The sequence below is a fragment of the Solanum lycopersicum genome, chromosome 9, assembly GCF_036512215.1.
Source record: "Solanum lycopersicum chromosome 9, SLM_r2.1".
NCBI classification, from domain to species: domain Eukaryota; kingdom Viridiplantae; phylum Streptophyta; class Magnoliopsida; order Solanales; family Solanaceae; genus Solanum; species Solanum lycopersicum.
In genome coordinates, this window is record NC_090808.1 from 58531353 (window position 1) to 58554531 (window position 23179).

Here is a 23179-nt window from a genome sequence, read left to right on the forward strand (position 1 = left end):
TTGATAGTATTTGTGTTGTGTGAGTAATAGATAAATTGGGTAATTGACGGGTATTTGAATTTTGGGTTAAATAATTGGTTAAACCAGATAGAGTCGTAGTATTGCGCCACTTGTAACAAATAAGTCTTTCGTTACTGGATGGGCATATATGCACGAGTTATTTAACGATAAGTGCACTAATAAACGAAAAATATGAAGGAGAGTATTAATATACTATTAACAATAATTCCGGTAAATTTGTCCTTTTCCCAACATATATTAAAAGAAATTATGAAGAAATTAAAAAGAGCATTTTTCACATATAGCAAACATAAAAATTATATTTGTAGGCTATAGTTATAGTTTGTATAATTGTGCACATAGTAAACATAAATATGTATATTTCGCTATACATATACAAAAGAAGACAATTGTAGATAATCTATTTCTGTTTCGGTATACATATACAAAAGATCAATTGTATAATATGTGTTAGTATAAAGCGAGAAAGAGAGCAAGACAAAAGAGAATTGAGTAGGAAAATATTTGCATTGTATAATATAAGTGTATAGGACGAAGATGTATGTATTTGCATGTGTATATATATACAATTTTCTCTTGCTTTATACAAACAGAAACACAATTTATACATTTTTGTTTGTATAAGTGAGAGAGAAGAGCGAGCTCTGAGAGAGTAACGAGCGAAATTCTGAGAGAGGGGAACGAAAATATATGTATATATACAATTTTCTCTAGCTCTATAAAACACAAACACGTTTTATACATTTGCGTTTGTATAAAAAACGAGAGAGACGAGTGAGAGAATGAGAATGACGAGTGAGATTCACCTAAAGAGACAAACTATTAACCATTTACTATGAGATACAATTAAACTAAACTATATTTATAACATTTAATTTAAAATAATTATTTGGTATTATATACGATTTGCTAAGAAAAAAAGGCAAATTGAAAGGGAAGTAGTATTAGAAATGAGGTTCACCCAATTACTAGAATAGAGTTGACAAGTTAATACGTATTTTACTTCAGCCAGTGCATCTATTTTTCCCCCAATTCCCTTAACAGCGCCGATATCAATCAATCTTCTCCCATTCTCTGTGAGCTCGAGCTCCGCTGAGAACGAAGATGCAGGCCATCACGAGAAAACTAGGGCACCAATCTTTGAAACATCATTCGCCTGCCATTTCATCATTCAAGTCTCTCTATCCTCTTTCTGATGATCACTGTATGTAGCTTATGCATTTCTAGGGCAACTCAAGTTTTTTTCCTTTTCCTCCTCTACAATGTCGTGATCTCTTATCGGATTGTGTTCTTATTTTGTTTATGTTTTTGTTATTTCAGACTATGGTTATCTTACTCCGCGCTACGCATCTAACCTTGCCACCGGGGGTGCGGGACCTCTAATTCGTAAGGGAACTGGAGGAAGATCATCCGTTAGGTAAATAAATTTGTTTTGAAAATCTTGTTCACAGTCGTGTAAGATGGTACCCAACTCGTTGAGATAATGGTTTGGTTAAATTGGTAAGTTTTCGAATTAGGTTTTGAATTTGCCAATGTTGGGATTTGATCTCTAGATTAAGAGAACTCTTTATATTAGAAGTCAAATGATTAGTAACTGGAATAAAATGGGCCTGGATAGAGCAAAATGAGTAGAGAGATTTTATATAGCTGCCTAACTAGTTTGGGATTGAGGGTAGGGTGATAATTGTTTAATCTTGTACTGTTCCACTAAATTTGATATGTCATTTGCGTTTCTTAATACTGTGTGAGTGTAATTCAAAGTTGTGTTCTTTTGCTTATTGGTTGGCCTGGTGCTTCTGGTGCTCTTTATTTTAAATATCTACATGACGAGTCATAGATTTTGTTCATTTTTTGTTTCTTTTTTATGTGTGCAACTTGAATTATGTATTTTTTGAATTTATATGGTTTTTGAATCTGTTGTTTGTCAGTGGAATCGTCGCTACAGTCTTTGGAGCTACTGGATTTCTGGGGCGTTATGTTGTACAACAGCTTGGTAACGTTCTAATGACCTTCTCCTTTTTCCTGTACTTACTATACCAACAAAGTTAAAGAATTTTTGAGGTAAATGGTACTTGTTTTCTGTTATTTGGGGATCTCAGCTAAAATGGGCAGTCAAGTCTTGGTTCCTTTCCGTGGATCTGAGGATTCTCCTCGTCATCTTAAGTTGATGGGTGACTTAGGACAGGTATGTTAACAGCTGTGCTCCCCTAGTCAAACTTACTTTACTTTTGTGATCTGATTTATTGTTATCTTCTGATGTCTTTGAGCTTCTCTTAAACAAAGACATGAGTTATGAAAGCATTCTCATTTTTATAGGGGTACTACCTCTCTTTGTTTATTTTGCCTAGATTGTTCCTATGAAATACAATCCCCGGGATGAAAATTCAGTTAAGGCAGTGATGGCTAAAGCTAATGTTGTGATCAATCTCATTGGTATGCCTTCTACCATTTTTAATCAGTGATCCATAAAGATATCTTTACAACTATTGTCGGTAAACTTTCTGGTTTCCAGGAAGGGATTATGAGACGAGAAATTACAGCTTTGATGAAGTCAACCTCCATATAGCTGAACAGCTTGCAATGGTAGGTTCTGCTGTTATATTGCCTTTTGCTTTACCTAGATTAGTTAAATATAAACTGAAATAATCTGTCTCAATCTTGAAGTTCAAAAAGAAAAAGCTTTGTCTCAATCTTGATATTTCATCCAGTGCATTATTGGGGTTATTCTGTTTCTTTTCTTTTGATAATTAAGATGTTGTCCAATGTGTCAACTTGTGATTTACGATACTGAGGACAATCTAAAGTTAATACATAAACTTATTACAACTCATTCTGTGGTTTTCTGAGGATTGTATCATATGTGTTTCTCTTTATTGAACATGTGGTTCTCAGTGTTGTTTATCTTAACCATTATTCTCAGTGTTGTTTATCTTACCCTTTTATTCTCAGTGCTGTTTATCTTAGCCTGAGTTTTGGTTTCACTTGGAGAGCCCTACCAACTTTTTGTATGTCATTGTGCATATAACTGATTCAAAAAGATAAACTTCCGTGTGAATGAATGTGCAGACTGAGAGTGCATTTACCTATCTGCCTTTTTTTGCTAGTTTGTGCAAAATGAGACTTCTTTCAACCTAGATAAGAACATGAATTTTCATTTAGTTACATTTAATTGGTGGGATTTGCATCATAGGAGTATTCTGGGGATGATAAGAGTGATTGTGATATAAGCTTTGCCTAGGGGCCAATGAAGTTGGTTGAGAACCATTTGGTCTCAAGTTCAAATCTTGGCAGTAGCAGAAGTGCATAAACACTTGGTGATTTCTTCCAATATGTCCAAGTCTTGGTGGATAGAGTTACCTAATACCTATGTCCTATAGGAGGTAGCAGGTACACCATGCAATCGGTTGAGGTGCTCGCAAGCTGCCGAGATACTCCAGTTACACTACCATTTCATGAAAACAATTTTTTGGTATTATCCTTTCATAAAAGAAACTAAAAACAATCTGTAAGATATGTATACAGAAAATTTGTTGATTATTTTATTTCAACTGGAATAAGAGTTCCCTCTATCCACTTTATCCCTCTATCCTGATTCCTGTCTATCAAGTTGACAATATTCAATCCAGTGTTTTGGACGGCGAGAGGCGACAAAAGGCGACAAGGGCCTGCCTCGCCACGCGGCGAGGCGAGCGGCGAGGCGCTTGCCTTTTTGAATTAAGGCGCCAATTAATACCAAAGATTAAAAATATTTAATTGCATATATAAATATCCAAAATCTTAATAGTAGTAACACATATTAGCAAATATTCAATTCAAAAACCAATAGTAGTAAAACTTTAAAGACCAAATAATTCAAAATACAATACTAAAACTTAAAATGTCTATTCTTCTTCAAAACTATCCGACTCTTGAAGAAAAGAAGTCAAGAAGAACTGAAAAGATCAAAAGAAGAAGAAAAAAAAGAGGTATACCTCAGGTCCTCAGTGCAGCAACAACTCGAAGATGATGGAGAACAAGAGAAGAGATGCGACCGGCAAATTTTGACAATAGAAGAGATCGCGAAGGGAAGAGGAGTCGGGGCGAAGAGATTGCGTGGGGAAGAGGAGTCGGGCAGCAGCAAATTTTGAAAATAAACAAAAAAAACCCTAATTTTGATTAATATTGTTAAGTCAAATCTTTTTAAAAAATTTAAAACAAAAAGGCGGCGCCATTTTTGTCGCCATTAGCTCGCCATACCTCGCCATGGGTCGCCTTTTTTGGGTCGCCTCGCCTCAGTGTGGAATGGCGAGAAGGGCTCGCCTCGCCTCGCCTCTCGCCTTTGGCGATGAGGCGCTCGCCATTCACAACACTGATTCAATCCTTAGCCGAGTCTCTCGGTTGCCAGGTAGCTTCGCTACCTGCTAAATACCTTCGAGTGCCACTGGGAGCTAAGAAGAAAGAATTGGAAGTCTGGAATGAAGTGTTGGAAAGATGTGAAAAGAAGCTTGCAAGATGGAAGAGTCAAATATTTACCCCTTGGAGAGAGGTTGACACTTGTTAAATCTGTGTTCGATGGCCTTCCCACTTATATGATGGGTCTATATCCAATACCTAAAAGCATTGAAAAGAGAATCAATCAAGGGTACAACATGGTGAAGTCCTAACACTCAACAAAAAACAAGGGGGCCTAGGTATAAAGAATCTCAGCAAACAGAATGTATGCCTACTGCAAAATGGTTATGGAGATTTTGCATAGAAGATATGGCTCTGTGGAGAAGGTTCATCACAAAAAATTATGGGCTGCTCAATTAATGGACAATTGAGGCAGCTTTGGGTACTTTTGGATGTAGTGTATGGAAAACCATCAGAAGATTATGCCACAATTCAATGTCAATATTTCATTTAGAGTGGGAGATGGAGTGAAGATTGATTTTTGGAATGAGCTCTGGAAGAAGCACTTTGTTTTTGACAAAAGAGAGGTATTTTTCTCAATTATACGTCATTAGCCTTCAAAAGAATGTCACTCTCTCTCAGGTAAAAGGCTGGAACCTAATTTTTAGTAGATTTTTGAATGACTTGAAAATTGATAGAGTAGCAGGCCTGCTTTAAGTATTAAACTCTTTTTCAGGTATCCCATATGGGGCCAGACAAATGAGGTTGGAGTCTTAATAGTAGAGGACTTTTTACAGTAAAATCTTGCTAATGGAAGATGAACAGTCCATCTTTGACATATATTAGGCCCTGGAAGTTAATTTGGAAAGTCAGAAACCCACTGAAAGTTTCTTGGTTTGCTTGGCTTGTGATTAGAAGAGCCTGTCTAACTCATGAAGTGTTATGAAGAAGAGGTTTACAAATTTGCTGAAGGTGTTTTATGTGTGACTAGGAAACAGAGGTAAATAGTCATTTGTTTCTACACTGCAAAGCAACTGCAAATTTGTGGAACACGTTCTTATGTATTTTGAAATAAGTTGGGTAATGCTAAATCCACCCTGGAGCTACTCAATAGTTGGAAAGGAATTGGAAGAAGAGGGCAGAGAAAAGATTGATGGATGAGCATTCCAATTTGTATGACTTCATGGAAGGAGAGAAATACAGATGCTTTGAAGGCAAAAGCTGCTATGCACAGAATATCAAAATGAAATGCCTTGACCTCTCTCTTTTTTGGTGCAAGTAGAATATGGTGGGGAGGTAGCTACTCTAGTTGATTTTATAGGCAAATTATAAAGCTTTTTAGTTTTTGTGATGGATGTTTCCCACCCGTTGTAGGCTGTAAGTGCCTCACCACATCATCCTTTTGATGATGATATTTTGCTAATACAAAGTTACTTACTCAAATAATAGACCAAACCAATGAATTTTAAGAAAATCCAGTTCGATTCGGTTGGTTTGTTAAAAATGATTTGCCACTCTTTATAATTTTATAAACAGAGCACAAAGTTTGTCCCAAAAAGTAAATACACCTCGGTGCCCTCATAGTTTGCCACCGTTTTACTTGCAATATATTTTGTTAGAGTAGAGGAGGGCATGAGTAATAATTTATGATCTATGAGAATGTAAATAAGGAAAAGAAGAAATTGTAAGGGTTACATATGCCCTCCAGCCCCTTTAACTTAAATCACATTTACTTTGCTTCTGGTTGTACGAAGCAACACAAGTATGAAGGATTAAATGCTTTACGTGGAAAGTAGACTAACCATTCCCTTGCCTCACCCCCTTATTTATCAACTATAGAATAGTTTCAATAATATTGAATATCATTATAGTTTACAAATCCTAACATATGTTGTAATTTTACACCCTTAGTTTTCAAATTGAAATGCGTGCTTGTTCACATGACGCCCTAAATGGGTTGGAGAGTATGGGCTTCTCTTAGAATAGATGTCTGCGTCAATCTCTTGCCACTGCTGTGACCAACCAATGGTACTGCTGAAATATCGTGGCATTAATTTTCACGTTAAATTGGTGTAGTGATTCTTTTCTTTTTGTCAGCTTTGTTTCTATAGTATGATACTTTGAAGTTTGGACCAAAGAAGAGTGGTTAAGACATAACATGTAGTCTGGTTTTAAGTACTGGCAGTAACAAAAACAAGAATATTACTTGAGTATGTTTCTAGTTGCATTTAATGATCTGCAACATTCACCTTCATCTGCCATTTCTTTGAAGTAGCTTATGATGATTATTTTGTCTACAGTAATATGTAGTTCCTATGTCTGCAATGTTTCTTGTTGCATATAATGATTTGTGCTACTCATTGAAGTCGTTAACAAATGGTATTTTATCTGTACTAAAATGTAATTCCTGTGTTGGCAGATTGCCAAAGAGCATGGTGGTATCATGAGATTTATTCAAGTTTCAAGCTTGGGGGCATCTCCTGCATCCTCATCTAGACTGCTCAGAGCCAAAGCTGCAGGGGAAGAAGCTGTTACACGTGAACTTCCTGAGGTGAAACATGAAATTATGCTCTTAGCCCGTCACCCCCCTCCCCCCAAAGAAAAAACAAGAAGAAAATGAACATTTATATACCAGTCGGTGCTGTTATGAAGGCTCGTTTTTGAGGCACATTTAACTAAAGCCTGGTTGTGTGCTTCGCCTCATCTAAGTGTCACTTTAGTGTAGGTGTAAAGACATGCACCTCATCAGCCATGGGAATCTGTCTTTAGGAAGGCTGTCCTAGACAACAAAATAGTTAGTAGACGGACACATCAATTATTATAAAAACATAGCATTTTTAGCGCAGGGAAATAAAATATTGAAAACTAGAAAACTAGTTCCTAAAATCACCAAACTATATCTTTTCATAACAAGTTAACAACAACATGCCCGTTGTGATCCTATGAGGGGGTCTAAGGAGGGTTGAATGTATGCGAATCTTACCCCTACCTTTTTGGGGGTACAAAGACTGTTTTCATCTAATAATATTTTTAGATGGGTTTAAAACTTGACTGACATGATGTTACCTTCATATATTTAGCTCAATTATAATTATTCCACTTCTCTCACCTCAATAGTTATTATTTCTGTTTGTGGTTATTTTTTTTTCCGTGTCTGTATGTATATAAAATGTTTATGCTAGCCTATTTTACCCTCTGCTACGATCTGTCAAACTTATCATTAGTAATACTTCTTACTTTCCATGTCTACACCATGAGGCCAAAAGGGAATGAAGGACTCAGGATTGCAGTAAATGGTAGAAATACGAATAATAGAATGAAATCTAAAGTCAAAACTGCAAGACAATACAACAACATACCCAGTCAAAATAGAATTCTATGAGTAGCATAACTAAGATTACAACAATTACAAGAGAAAAATTCCAGAAAAAATTATATTCAAATTATGAAAAGGATAAAGAGATTGTAGATCTACGAGATACGGAAGGGAGTTTGAAGGCAATAGTGACTAAGCGAGGTTGGTTCTGAAGATTCAAATTATGAAAAGGATAAAGAGATTGTAGATCAATTACAAGAGAAAAATTCCAGAAAAAATTATATTCAAACTAAGATTACAACAATTACAAGAGAAAAATTCCAGAAAAAATTATATTCAAATTATGAAAAGGATAAAGAGATTGTAGATCTACGAGATACGGAAGGGAGTTTGAAGGCAATAGTGACTAAGCGAGGTTGGTTCTGAAGACCAGTGGGGTAGTGTAACAACAGGGCATCTGGATGAGGTGAAGCACTTTTGGTCGATAACAATGCCACCAACCTTGTGGCCTTTGGACGGAGATGTCATCACAGTGAGATGCTGGGTGTAGGGGTTTGAAGCAGACCATGGGGAAGCAGGAAGGAAGAAGTTCGTAGTTTCTTTTTGTTACACTCCCTAGGTTTCAGTTTTGTATAGAAGATTCGGTGTTTGGTGAGTTCTCTACTTTTTGGTGTACTTCTTCAGTACGGGATTCTTCTTACATCAATTAAATTATTTGTTTCATATAAGAAGGTACAGAAAGTGAAAAACGGCTTGACTGTCTTACACACACTCCTATTTATCTCTTTCCATATTGTCACTAGAGTGCTAAAGAAGTTACTTCCACGTGCTACTTCTGTGTCTATTCATTCTACTGTCTGGCCTTGCTAACAAGTCCTTAGCATTGCCTGAAACCCAACATACTTTTCCACACCTTGCACCATAACTGAATACACAACTGGGCAATGTGATAATAGGTAAATTTTCTTTATCTTTGTTATCTTTTTGATAAAGTTTTTCTGGCTAAATTTTGTTCAGCAAACCACTTAGAAGCTTTATCCGTATGGATGCCATGTGTTGCTTCGTTAAGTTTGAGCTCTTCAAGCTACAATATGCTTACTACAATCTCAAGTGTTTTAACTTATTTTCTATGGGATAAAGTTGCTGATCTCCTCACTCATCTGCAGGCAACCATATTGCGACCATCAGTAATGATCGGTACAGAAGATAGAATTCTGAATCCATGGGCATTCTTTGCAAAGAAATATGGTTTTCTCCCTCTAATCGGAGGTGGTTCAACAAAGTATGTCTCTGGACAATTTATTATGTCATTTTGGTCGAAACTTAATGGAGCTTTTACCATTCATGTTCTTACGAGTGCTTTTGCAGAATTCAACCTGTATTCGTTGCTGATGTTGCTTCTGCAATTGTTTCTTCTTTGAAAGACAATGGCACCAGCATGGGAAAAGTTTATGAACTTGGTGGCCCAGATATTTACACTATGCATGATTTGGTCTGCTCTATTGTCTTCTTTTCTTACTGCTTCTCCCGTTCTTTAGTATGTTATCCTTGTAAATTAAATTGTGTAATGAAGTTCTACATCATATTTTGCAACAGGCAGAGCTCATGTTTGATATGATCCGTGAATGGCCACGCTATGTGAATGTTCCTTTCCCTATTGCTAAGGCAAGTATTTATATTGATGGTTCCCTATGTCTCAATAACATTCTATTCATCGTTATTTATATGCGCTAACCACGTTTTGAACAAGTTTGCTTCTATATTTACTTGTATGTTTTAAGTTATCATTATCAGAAAAAAAATATTTACTTTTATGTTTCTTCTCGTGAGTAGATTTGTTTGTTACATTAGGTGTCTTATTTTTGGTTTATGGAAGTTTAGGATTTGTTGCTACTGAGGATGAGAATGTTGTACACTTCGTAATTAAGTGTACTATCTTACCTCTTTTGTGGCATTTTAGGTTTCTCCATCCACTCTACGTAGTAAAATATTTATACAATATAAGAAGAGATGCCCCCAGTAAGACTGCTAAACATGATGGTGTGGACAGAGGATTAGGTGCATGTCATAAGTTTGAAGAATTCAATCAAAAACAAAACCTGGTATTCAATTGGTGAGGGCTTGAGAAATAGACCCATTATTAACCAAAGATCAAACTTTGTTCAAGTTGGCCCTCATAGATTTTATCGGTTTATCAAAATCAGATAGAGCATAAATGTTAGATTTTCCATTACTGATCAGATGTAATGGATCTGATAATTTTTCAAAAACACGAGATAAATCAGAATCAATTTGACTACAAAACTCAAGTAACATGTACCCGATGGAATAGTCTATTGTGTGCAAGCTTGGCTTGAACACCACCGTTATTCAAGAAAGTTGATTATAACAATGTAACAATAATATTAGAGTTAATAGATTCTTCACTTACAAGATAGGAGCTTATTATGGTGGAAACCTTCTTTTTATGTTGGTATAGAAGGGTTCAAGCTCTGTAATTATCCTGGCACTAGCTTAGAGCAAGGCTTCTAATTTTGTGATACAAAAAGCATGCCTCATCTTTCGTATCATACCCTCTTATGATTTTTGCACGACATTGGTTTATGTATGTTGTCAACCTGAGGAAACGTGTATTGGGTCATGGTGCATGGTGCAGTGGTACTGGCGTGGTGTTTCGGTACACCGGTGCCTAGTGCATCATTTTACCTGTTCTAGAAAAATGTGTCACATGTTATTTATTGCGAATCAAGCTTCATGAGTCCCAATGCTAAGCCAACTTTGGTCAAAAGTATATGTCATGCTTTTGTTTGGGAAATAATAGTTTTCCTTCATTGTAATGGTTGTTAAGGCACATATAATTGTTGCAGGATAGTGTTGACAGATTTCCAGAGCCAAAGGAACTAATGCTATTCTATTTTATTTTTCTCTCTTCCTTTTGTTGTATCTTCCAGTTATGTAAATTGTGGACATCTTTTCCTCCTCAGCATTCTTCACTAAATTTCAACTTAACTAATAGTTTGTAGAAAACGGGAAAAATCATATTCTCATTAGGCTGGTTCATTTTCGTTGCTCAACTGGTTATCTTGAGGAGGGAGGAGAATGTAGTAAGATCTTCAATTGAAGCCGATAGAGTATTTTTCTGTATCTGATTTTGATTGTTGAAGTTGTGGGTGTGTTCGTGCTCTCATGTTTTAACTTTGTTGTGCTAATTTGTTCACCATTGGCATTCAACAACATGTGCCCAGTGGAGGTCCTAGTTCTGTTCTTGGATGGAACTTCGATGAACTTGGTCTATAATATTTGCCAAGTCCTTGCTTTGGAATCCTAAATGAATTATTCAGAGCTCCTATTTCTAGTCCATTCTGTGTTCTTTTAGTAGTTTAATCGTAGAATTTTTATTTTCTGTATTTCCTGAGTATGAGTGAGTTCAGTATAGTATAGGGATCCCCTTTCAGATGAAAGTTGTGTTACATATTTACCTTTTGGAGTTGACATTTTTGGTTTCAGGCTATTGCATCTCCTCGAGAATTTTTGCTCAACAAAGTACCAACTCCAATGCCTGTCCCTACAATATTTAATCTAGATGCGATTAAAGCCTTGGCCACGGACAACGTTGTGTCAAAAGATGGTTTGCCTCATCTTAATTATTGTTTGACTTTCTGTTGGCCATCTCATTCATACGCATCCTCACGTTTTAATTTGTGGGTATTTTTCAGCTTTGACTTTTGAAGATCTAGGGCTTGCGCCACACAAGGTGAAGGGATATCCAGTTGAATTTCTTATCCAGTATCGTAAAGGTGGACCAAATTATGGATCAACAGTTAGTGAAAAAATGTCTCCTGAATCTTATCCATGAGGTTCAGTGGTCTAAGCAATGAACACAATTTGGATCTTATTTAAAAGGTTGGTACAAGTAGTTGCTTCCATAATTTCCTATGTGACAAGTTCCTTTCTCAACTGAAAAGTGTTATTCTAACTACGTTGTAAACATTTATTGATCAATATACTGTCACCAGTTCATTTCAGCTTCTTTTACAAGATTTCTGGAGTACAGCCGCGTTCAGCCAGACAAACAGGAAAAAATAAATTCTAAGGGAGTTTTTCAGTAAATGAATGTTGTGTGATGCTGAGACCTATACTCCTTTCCCGGAAGAGTTGACTATAATTTTGGTGCTTGTTGCACCGTTGTCTCAACGAGACGAATTGTATTTTCTTCAGAGTTAACTTCTCTGTTCTCCCTTTGTATTTCACCCAAGTAGTGACCAAGAAAAATTGGAACATGATTGTAGTGTCAGGGGAACAACTTAATCATTAGCGTTCTATTTGGTTCATATATTTCGTTTGAGTCTCCTAAATAAGGTAACAAATTACCCATTCTACTCTATATTTGCTTATAGTACAGTACGTGCCTTCTTCACCCGTTTAAATGCCTACGGAGGTGCTTTACAATGCCAATGATGTCTTTCTGGTTTACAGCCATTTTTTGATGGGCATTTCTTATTCAGTATTATGTGTTTAGCAACTAAAAGTTTTATGTGGACCGAAGATAATTCATACTTAATACCTTTTAGCATGTATTCTTAAATTTTACACTGAATGGTGACCTGGAAGAAAGTAGTTTTAGTGTGTGAATCAAGTTATACTTTTCTTGTAGATGCAGGTAACCTCTTTTTAATTCTTCTGATATAAATAGTCTAAAATGAGTGAGCACTCTCTTCTGCAAAGTAGAGACATTAACTACCTCTTCCCATTCATCAAAAAAATGTCACCGGAAAACAGACATGGACAATTTGAACATGTCAACTTGGAAGGAAAGAACGTTGGTGCATCAATGATTGCACGTCGTGGTGGTTGTTCCGGTGAATCACATGAATGTTGCTGCATAAACATTTACATTAGCAACAATATTCAGGGTGTCAACAACTCCATTCTTTTAGGAAGCAAAGTGAATATGGGAGATCCAGGTGTATCCTTTTCCATGAAAGATGTGAAATTTCATAGAGGGAAGATGGGGTCCAAGAAGATAAAGGGTACACATCTAAAATTCATCTGGATGTTGCTATTCACAGTAGCTGCAGTCTTGTTAGTGAGTGTCATATGAGTAGCCATGTGAGCCAAGTGTCGGTAAGGCATAAGATCTAGTGTGGGTTTTGTGGACTTAATTCAACTCATTACTTTTAACTCAATATTGAATGTGTCTCACTTGTAGGCCTCTTAGGTGGTACTGAGAATCAGTCAACAACAGAGCCTTTTAAGTTACCATGTGTTCATGCCTTCTTTTATGGTTTTTTTGGGAATAGGATCTGGTTTCTGTCTCTTTCCTTGTATTGAAACTTGAAATATTTAGGAAAGAGAAATTGTTTGTTTATGATGGATGATCAATGGATGAATCATCCATGTTAATGAGTAATTGGCCTTTGCTCCAGGGTCTGTGTGTGTAACAAAAAAAATATACGTGGCTCATATCATCAGGATGAGCCCAAAAATTTCGGTGGTAGAGAAGACAAGGGTTGGTGTGTCATGTGTGGACTTTGATGGAGCTAAAAGCATCAATATCGGTGATCAAATTATTAGTTTCATTTATGAACTATTTATAACTTTAAATACATTTTCAATTTTGCAACATGAGTTATATACACTTCTAAATTGTCACTAAGTTTATGAATGTTTTCAACATTTATCTCGATTTTATTAAGAGTTTGAGGTCACTTGCTATATTATGCGGCAGATCGGGGTGTCTAGTTAGTTAAGTAGAAAGTATTTTTAAGATTGTCAACAATAATTCAGCAATGAGAAATTAATAAATTGTGCTAAATTTCGAGATGTTTTAAATATCTTTTTTTCTTTCTTTTAATAGTGTAAATATTAAATTAAGAATTAAATTATTGTTTGAAATCATTCTTCTAAAATTCAAAACTCAAAGTTAAACTTTGTTTGGCACCTGACAAGTTGTCATTGACAACACAGGTGCCTTTCGAAATTTATATTTACGTACTACTATGCTCAATCACAAAACAGTACTGTAAAGATGTATATATAGAGACACAATAGTGTTTCACAGCCACAAAACTGAGGTATTAGAACTGATTATAACAGTACAAGTCTAGAGAGCAAAGGTATTTTGTAATTCAGTACTCTAAAACACTTGTTATGTGAGATTGAGAAAAGACAAGACCACAATAAATGAATGAATAAAAAGAGAAGTAAGAAGAGCACTATAGTAGTCTTTCTCAATGTCCCCATGAATAGTAGGTGCGTGATTCTCAACGTCCTTAAAGGTAAATTGGCCCACACTACACAACCCCATGTGTATAAAGCTCTTCTTGTTAATTCAATGTCCACAACAACATCCACCCTCCTTTATTACTCCATAAACCCCATCATTTCTCTAGTCATTAACACAATCACCCTAGTTTGATGTTCTTTATAAAAGTTAATTTAATTAATTTTCAAAGTTAAAGTTATATTATATTAATTTAATGTTCTAAACTAAAAATTCACATATTCAAAAACGGTATAAAAAAGTACTATAAATTGTAATTTTAAAAAATATCAATATGATGAAAAAATATATCGTAATATGTTAGTCAAAATTCTTATCATTTGGTCCATTAGCCATTCATTATTTTACTTAGAATTTCCACATGGAAGACTAGATCTCCCTAACTTGTATTCTCATTCCTCTTTGAACCAATTGTATTCTTGTTTTAGGTCCACCGCCTTGGCTTTTTAGCCTAAAATGAATTTGATACGACCTTAACTGTGTAGTGTTTTGATGATTTTCACAAATATCGGGATACGATCCTACGCAAAGTAGCTCTCCTTCAAGTTCATTATTGTGAACAACTGTCAAATTTGTCTTGTCAGCCGATTGACGAGAAGGACAATGTACTTCTCCAATAGCAATGGACGAGGTTGTATGTTCAGGGGACAATAATTCTTGTTGGAGATTGATATATTTAAGGGAACAAACAACAAAAGATTCAATTTTTTTTTAAAATAAAAGGCACTTTCTGTCTTTTAAGAACCTACACGACAAGGGATCTGATAGAGTGAAGAAAAACATGTTAATGTTTAAATACTTGTATTGTTTAGAAATTGTAGGATCGTTTCTAATCTATGAAGAAATGTATTAAATTCTTTCTTGGTTATTGATTGTAAAAACACAATTAGAGTTAATTGTGTGTCTTACGAGTTGAAGTGTATATTAATTAGAGTTAGTTGATATAGTGGACAATGGATGCATTGGTTTGGCTCAGTTAAGTTATAGAGTTAGTACTTGTTCTGAGATTAAAAATTTAATCTCATGTGGTGCATTTGAAGTTTGTATTCATTGTTGCATGTGATTAGTGAAAACAGTTAAAAATTATGTGTGACAGGTCATGATTTTATTCCCTTGAGCAAGGAGGTTTCCATATAAAACTTTTCGTTTTCACTATTATTTAAATTACTGCATTTCGTATATACTCTTAACCTGGTACCTTAGCACTCTATAAAGCTTGTCCATCTCAACAATTAGTATCAGAGCGGTATTTTCTACTTGACTAACATCAAGAAAGGATCCTGCGAAGATGGCGGCTCCACGAAGATTAGAAGAAGGTCAGTCCACCATACGTCCTCTTCGCTTGAATGAACAATACTATGGGTGGTGAAAAACAAAAATATATGATTATATCATGGCAGAAGATAGTGAAATTTGAGACATTATTCTTGACGGTCCTTATGTTCCTACTAAGAATGTTAAAGAAGGAAATCTGACTCGAGTGGTTCCAAAATTCAGGAGGGAGTATGATGAAAGTGATAGGAAGAAGATCGAGAAAAACTACAAGGCCAAGAAGTTATTGGTCTGTGGAATTGGAGTTGACGAATACAATAGAATCTCAACATGCGAAACAACTAAGGAAATCTGAAATTGTTTGAAGACAGCCTACGAAGAAACTACCCAAATAAAGGAATCAAAGGTTGATATGTTGACCACGCAGTATGAGAATTTCCACATGAAAGAAGGTGAAACCATTCATGAGATCCACACCAGATTTACGTCCATTACAAATGAACTTCGATTATTTAATCAAATAACTAAATAATTTGAATATACTTTAATTGAAAGAGTAAATCAAAAGGTAGATCGTAAAATACTTAACTAAAACGTAAATTGTGTATGTGTACTCTAACAATCAAGTTTTACAACAGAATATCTTTCCAAAAATAGAAAATTCTAAAAATAATGTCATTTATTATTCTAGGAGATTTTCTTTAACCTATAATCATAGCTTTGAACATCATGATGATTCAATGTCAGACCCGCATTGACAGAGTCATCATATACCTTGTTAGGGTAAAGGACGAACTTAATTTATGGATCCAATCTATGGGTTCTTACGTCAATGGTTTTCTAAAGAGTTGCCTGAACAAAGGCACGATCCTATTCTACATTGAAGATGCATTTTTAGAATTTTGGATTATCTTGACTCTTACCCGATTTCCTTATCCAACTCAGTGCTCAAAACAATTCTTAAAGCCATGCAATAATTCTCTATAACTGTAAAATAAAATGCCCATTATAGGAAAATTGTCCTACTTTAGGAGAATAAAGAATTTTTTATTTTATTTTGAGCCTATTGTCACGTCCCACCACTTCACAGTCAAATTTTGCATTCGTATAGGGGAGGAAGAGTCCAGAGTTGTAGAGAAGTTTATAGAATATTTCGAATCCCTTAAATACTTCAAGAAGGCTATAAAACTCCTTAGACCTTTCCTTAGAATTCTAGAATAACTTAGAAGACATTTAGAAAGGCTTAGGATTCTCTAGACTAGTAGAGAATTCTAAAACAGGGACCAAAGTGTAAATATTGTAGGGATTTGCCAAGTAAATTTTACTTTAGCCCCCTTGGAAGTAGTATAAATAGAGGGACTATCATTTCTAAATGAACCAAGCTTGAAGAAAGCAATCCAAAAAAGTTGTAAGCAATCTTCCAAGCAATATAAAGTCTTCTTCCAAATGTTTCCAAATCTTTCTAAGTCATTCTTTGCATTTTCTTAGTGATCTAGCTTCAAAGGGCTTACTTGATCTTACAAGATCAGGAAAGATTCATGAGTAAGTTGTCAAGTATCGCATAGAATATTAGTTAAAACTCTAAGTCTGTGACAATGTGGTATCAGAGCAAATGTTTGCTACTAAGTAAATGACTAACGAAGGAGACGTAAACGTCACAATCACCACCAACGTCTGTCCAGATGGTGGAAAGAAGAATTGCAAAGGAAAGAATCACCAAAATAGTAATGAGGAAATGTTGGTCGACCCCACACCAAGTGAGGCGCTTACATCTCACCAACCTTCGACCTTCAAAGAAAGTGACGATGAACTTGGCGAGGAGGCCATTGACGTCATTGTTGGAGATGAATGGGTCAACAGGGTTGAAATGGCAAGGCAAGCCGTGGATATATTAGGCTGGCGTTCAAATGTGGTCGATGACATGTTCAACACTCTCGAAGAATTCACTCTTGAGGAGATCGACCACCTCTGCAATGAGTTGAAGGGATGCCAAGGTGTCGAGTTTAAGATGAAAGAGGCTATCACTTCCTTTGAGTGTAGACTCATGGAGGCGTTGAGCACAATTGAGATCACAAAGGTCGAGATGAAAGTACTCAAGAAGGGCGTGAAAGTTGGAGGATCATTGTCACATGACCGAGATAGGGAGGTCATGGTCGAGGCTCCCAATTCACATATATTCAAAGACTTCTGTAATGCACAAGAGGTGGAGAATTTGTTGTGACATTTGGAGAATTATTCAAGTGGAACAAGCTAAAAACCGACGAAAACAAGATCAACATTGTTGTGTTGTATCTTTCTTGAGGCGTAAAGAGTGGGAAATAGGAAAGGGACTTTGCGCAATTGAAACTTGGGAGCAATTCCAAGTGAAGTTCAAATAGGCATTCTTCCCTAATGTCATCTATGAGGCAAAGTGCAAGTTTAGGGTTGTTGAAGTAAATGAGCAACATACACACATACGTGAAGGAGTTCACCACATTCACGTTATAGATTTCTAACCTCACATATGAAAATATGTTGTTATGTTGTTCCACTTTATGGATGGACTGCAAAATTAGGTCAGGACAGAGTTTGGACACCATCAGGTCAGGAATATCGATGAAGCCATCACGAAGGCTAAAGCTTTGAAAGACTTTAAGCATTAAAATCCCGATAGAGTTAGAGAAGAGAAAGTTATAGGTAGTCATGACTATGTTGTGATAGATCGTGGCAAAGTCGAGGAGCAGCATCCACGTCCCAAGAATCATGATACCTATAGGTACGATGACAAGAAGTGTGGATGTCATGGCGACACGTAGAGAAGGGCAAAAACCGCCAAAAGGAAGGGTTGCTACATATGCAGTGGGATGCAAGGCTATGGAAGGTGTGAAAGTCAAGAGGGGGTGAATTAAAATTCCCTTCAGTCGACTTCCTACTCTGGTCAGTCAATTCACCTGCATGTTAGTAAAACAGATAAACAGTAATAATAACTTGCAGTAAGTAAATAACACAAAGTGTTATATACTGGTTCAGATCACTGATGTGGTGCCCAGTCCAGCCCCCTTGGGTTACAAGGATTTCCTTAAGAGCTTGTTGAGAACTTGTGTGTTAAAGAATGTTACTATTAAGAGCTCGTCTAATATGCAAATCAAATATTCTTCATTGACACAACCACTAACTATATAACTTACAACCAGATCTTTCTTTCTCTTTTCTTTACAATTGTTCACTCAAGGGTGTATAGAGTTTCATAAAGGATACACAAGATTACAATATAAGTTCAAGTGAAGTGTGTACTTCACAACTATGACTAAGAGAAATTAAATAATTTTGGAGAACTTTGCTCTTTTATGGAAACCCAAGGGAGTTTGAATCAAGGATCTTTGATTAAGTCCTTGATTTTATTTTGATTGATTTGTTGATTCATGTCCATATTAGATACGTGCATGATCAAATTGATTTGTTCCTATGTATGATGATCTTCTAGCGGTCTTGAATCTTTGGCTGATCTCATTAACTTGAATGCATCCCTTGATTTTGATTTCTTCCTTATAGTCTTGGATGTTAACTGATCTTGTTGTCTTGAAAGTATCCTTTGATTGATGCACATTATCTCTTTCCTTTCTAGTTGATTTGTTCTACAATCTTGAATATATTCTGCAATCTTGAATATATTTGATTGATTTCTGAAATCTTTGATTGATCATGATCTGCTTGATTGATTTTGGAATCTGATTGATTCTTGACATATCTTTCTTGCAATAGAAAATGTAATATTCGTTTTCCTTTTGTGTCTCGTACATCACATCATATCTCTCCTTCTTGATGAAGTGTGATTTGATTTGTTTTCTTTTTGATTTCTTTGCCTTGATTGATGAACATATTTTCTCCTTCTTTAGGTGTTATATTCTTGTCTCATGTTTTTTCCTTCTTTTCCTACAACAAGTCACAAGTCGATCAAGTGTTTCATTATTAAAATTATCCAATTCTATGAGGCTAACAAGGTGCCCCGAACTGAAGAGCATCGGTGTTATCCTGCGAGAGCGGAAGGAGAAATATGCACAAGATCAAGGACAAGGCGTAGAGACCAAGTAGTTGGGCTTGATAGGACCATGTAGAGCTATCACCAAGCAACCTAGAAGCCAAAAGAATATGGTGCGCAGTATGTCGATATCACGTTTAATGGAAGACTCGTTCGTGTTATGGTCGACACAAGTGCAGAGGACAATATTATGACCAAGACGGCAGCGACAAGGTTGGGGATGAGTTGCAGTCCAAGCAACGACTAACTCAAGATGATCAATGCACCACCGACTCCCGTATGTAGAGTTGCGCATGGAGTAAGCATCACATTATGTGAGTAGCAAGGTAAGACCAACTTCATTGTCGCTCCTTTAGATTTCTTTGACATTATTTTTGGGCAAGAGTTCTTCCAGCAGTTTCACGCGGTGATCGAACCTTACCTCCAAAGACTTCTAGTAATAGAGCAAGGAGTATTATGTATGGTGCCCCTGGTTAAGGTACCGAAGATAGAAAAACAAGTACGTCTAACAGCCATGCAGCTCGTAAGAAGTCCTAAGAAGAAAGAGTCAGCGTTTATAGACACCATTGCAAGTTTAAAAAAATATAATGGTGCTAAAGGGTCTTTGCCACCACGTTCGAAGAAGGTTATTAAAGGGAACAATGTTGTGATGCCAAAGAAGCTGTCAAGTCACTTATCTTCTGAGAAGGAGGTAAATCATAAGACCAAGCTAGAAGGGGTAAGGAAGACATTTAAAGAGTTGCACGAGGTCCTTGATCGAGTCAATAGACTATTGGTCACACATGCACAAGAATCGGATTCCTATGCAACGGCTACATGATGCAATCGGCGCATCAATAGGTGGGGGAGAGTGTCATGTCCCGCCACTTCACAATCAAATTTTGCACCCGGATAGGACGAAAGAGTCTAGAGTTGTGGAGAGGTTTATAGAAAATTTAGAATTCCTTAAATATTTCAAGAAGGTTGTAGAACTCCTTAGACCTTTCCTTGGAATTCTCTAGAATAACTTAGAAGATATCTGGAAAGGCTTAGAATTCTCTAGACTAGTAGAGAATTCTAGAACATGAACTAAAGTGTAAATATTGTAGGGACTTGCCAATTAATTTTTATTTGAGCCCCCTAGGAAGTAGTATAAGTAGAGGGTCTCTTATTTGTAAATGATCCAAGCTTGAAGCAAGCAATCCAAGAAAGTTGTAAGCAATACAAAGCCTTCTTCCAAAGTTTTCCAAATCTTTCTAAGTCCTTTTTTGCATTCTCTTAGTGATCTATCTTCAAAGGGCTTACTTGAACTTACAAGATTGTGAAAGATTCATGACTAAGTTCTCAAGTGCCGCACGAAACATTAGTTAAAACTCTAAGTCCGTGACACTATGCTCAATAATATTGCATTAGAACTGAACTCGACTTTATAACCTGACTTTAAAACTTGACTATGTTTTTGTGAAATCTAACTATGCTATCTCAAAACTAAGGTATGAATTCTTTAAAGTTGAACAAGATTTCTTTAAGAAGTTATCTATACTTTCTTTCTGAAAATATGCATCTTAATGCAAAAATATATAATTATTTAATCTTCTAAAGTAATACACTTGAAGAAAAATATATTTTCTTGAAACACTTCTAAAATAGTGCACTTAAATATATATACTTTCTTGGAAGACTTTTTTAAAATATTGAAATATACTTTACCAATGAAAACAATGCGTAAGAAACAGTATAACAAGATTTTCAAATAACTTTAGGTGAGAAGAGGGGGGTCATATGGTAAGATAGTATGAACTCTAAATCTATCAAGGATCATCATCAAAATATAATATAACATAATTAATCCAATAATGAAATCAACAATAAACACATTTGAAATAAAGGAATTCGAAAATCATAGACTTTGGATAAAAAATCTTAGCTTTGATCTTACTAACTGAAACTATAGATGAAGGGCGTGAGGAAAGAAGTAAGTTCCTCCCTATGACAATTTTACACACCTTAAACTCTTCACAAATCTTCATGAAGAACTCTAACTCAAGAATAATGAAGAAATCCTTTCTTGAAATTCTTGGATACATTTCTTGAAAACCCTACGATCAAGGGTGATGATTTCTATAAATGATTCATGCATAGATGAAAGAAGTTTGAGTTGTAAAACTTGAAATCTATGGAGAAGATGTTAGGATCAAATTCACGCACACACACTAGATGAATGAAGAACACAAGAACTTTCAAGAGAAAGAGATGAGAAATCTAGAGAGAGAGAGAGAGAGAGAGAACCCAATATTTCGTGGTAAAACCCCGTAAGTAAACTTCCACGGCGGTGAGGTATATTTATATTAATAAATCAAAGTATTTTTGGTTACAGAGAATAAATAGAGAATAAATAGGAAAGCCTAAAATAGAGAATAAATAGGAAAACCTAAAATAGAGAATAAATAGGAAAACCTAAAATTAATCAGGCTCCACTACCTAACAATTCTCCCACTTGGAGACTGACTCAGTCATCGAAAAAATACATTCTCAAAAAAAATCTCTTCATCATCAACATCTTTACCGCACCGCAACATCTGTAACAACAACTACAGAAGACCAATCGAGGTTTTACATAACCTCAGTTTCCCAACATCAACACATGTCGTCAACATGTCTGCAGGGTTCTTTGCACCCTCTATCTTCTCCAAGCACATATCACCATCCTCCACTGCCCTGCGAGTGAAATGGTATCGCCTTCTGATGTGCTTTGTCTTCGAATGATAGACTGAATTTTTCACCAACTGTATGGTACTCTGGCTATCTGAGTAAAGAATCTTCTCGCTCTGCTTCTTGCCCAATTCCTCAAGATAATCAGTCAGCCATATCATCTCTTTCCCAGCTTCAGCTATTGCCACACACTCAGCTTAGATAGATGAAAGAGAAACACACTTCTAAAGCCTGGACATCCAACTCACTGCTGTTCCACCTATGGTTTAAATGTACCCGGATGTACTCTTGCTCGAGCCAACATCCCCACCAAGATCAGCATTCACAAAACCCTGTAGAGTCACCTTGCCTTTTCCAAAACAAAGTGAAGTACTGGATGTACCTCTCAGATATCTCAGAAGCCACTTCACAGCTTCCCAATGCTCTTTCTCAGGGTTTGCCATTTACCTGCTAACAACTCCCACTGCATGTGCTATATCAGGTCTAATGCAGACCATAGCATACATCAAACTACCAACTGCTGAAGCATATGGAACAAGTGCCATGTGATCACGCTCCTCGGCAGTCTTGGGTGACTGCTCCTTTGACAATTTAAAGTGATTTGCCAATGGAGTAGTCCTAGATTTAGCATCATTAACCCTGAATCTACTCAACACCTTCTCAATGTACAACTCCTGAGATAGATTTAAAGTGCCAGCAGATCTATCCCGAGAAATCTTCATCCCCAAAATCTATTTTTGCTGGACCCAAATCTTTCATCTCAAATGCTGCAGACAACCTTGTCTTCAGATTGTTAATATCCCTCATACTAGATCCTGCAATCAACATATCATCCACATACAAGAGTAGAAAGACATATGAATCAGTGTATTTCTTGAAGTAACAACAAGGATCCTCTTCAACTTTGCAGAATCCACTCTTGGTCATGAAGGAGTCGATCTTCTTGTACCACTGCCTTGGTGCTTGCTTTAGTCCATACAAGCTCCTGGTGAGCTTGCACACCATGTGTTCCTTGCCTGGAACCACAAATCCTTCCGGTTGCTGCATATAGATCTCTTTGTCCAGATCTCCATGTAAAAACGTTGTTTTTACATCCATTTGCTCTAGATGCAAATTTTCCGATGCAACAATACTCAACAGAATTCGAATAGAGGTTAACTTCACAACAGGAGAGAATATTTCAGCATAATCAATACCTTTCCTTTGT

At 36.2% G+C, this 23179-nt stretch overlaps 1 protein-coding gene across 1 annotated transcript; it reads left to right on the plus strand.

The window, feature by feature from the left end:
* The first annotated feature begins 971 nt into the window (after positions 1 to 971).
* On the plus strand, positions 972 to 12039 carry LOC101245288 (NAD(P)-binding Rossmann-fold superfamily protein). The gene is made up of 13 exons (NM_001347158.1): positions 972 to 1225; positions 1342 to 1438; positions 1950 to 2014; positions 2121 to 2206; positions 2370 to 2454; positions 2534 to 2604; positions 6812 to 6943; positions 8875 to 8990; positions 9077 to 9200; positions 9305 to 9373; positions 11216 to 11336; positions 11425 to 11611; positions 11725 to 12039. The coding sequence occupies exons 1-12, from the start codon at positions 1126 to 1128 to the stop codon at positions 11562 to 11564; spliced, it is 1206 nt and encodes a 401-aa protein (NP_001334087.1). The 5' UTR covers positions 972 to 1125; the 3' UTR covers positions 11565 to 11611; positions 11725 to 12039.
* Positions 12040 to 23179: the final 11140 nt, after the last annotated feature.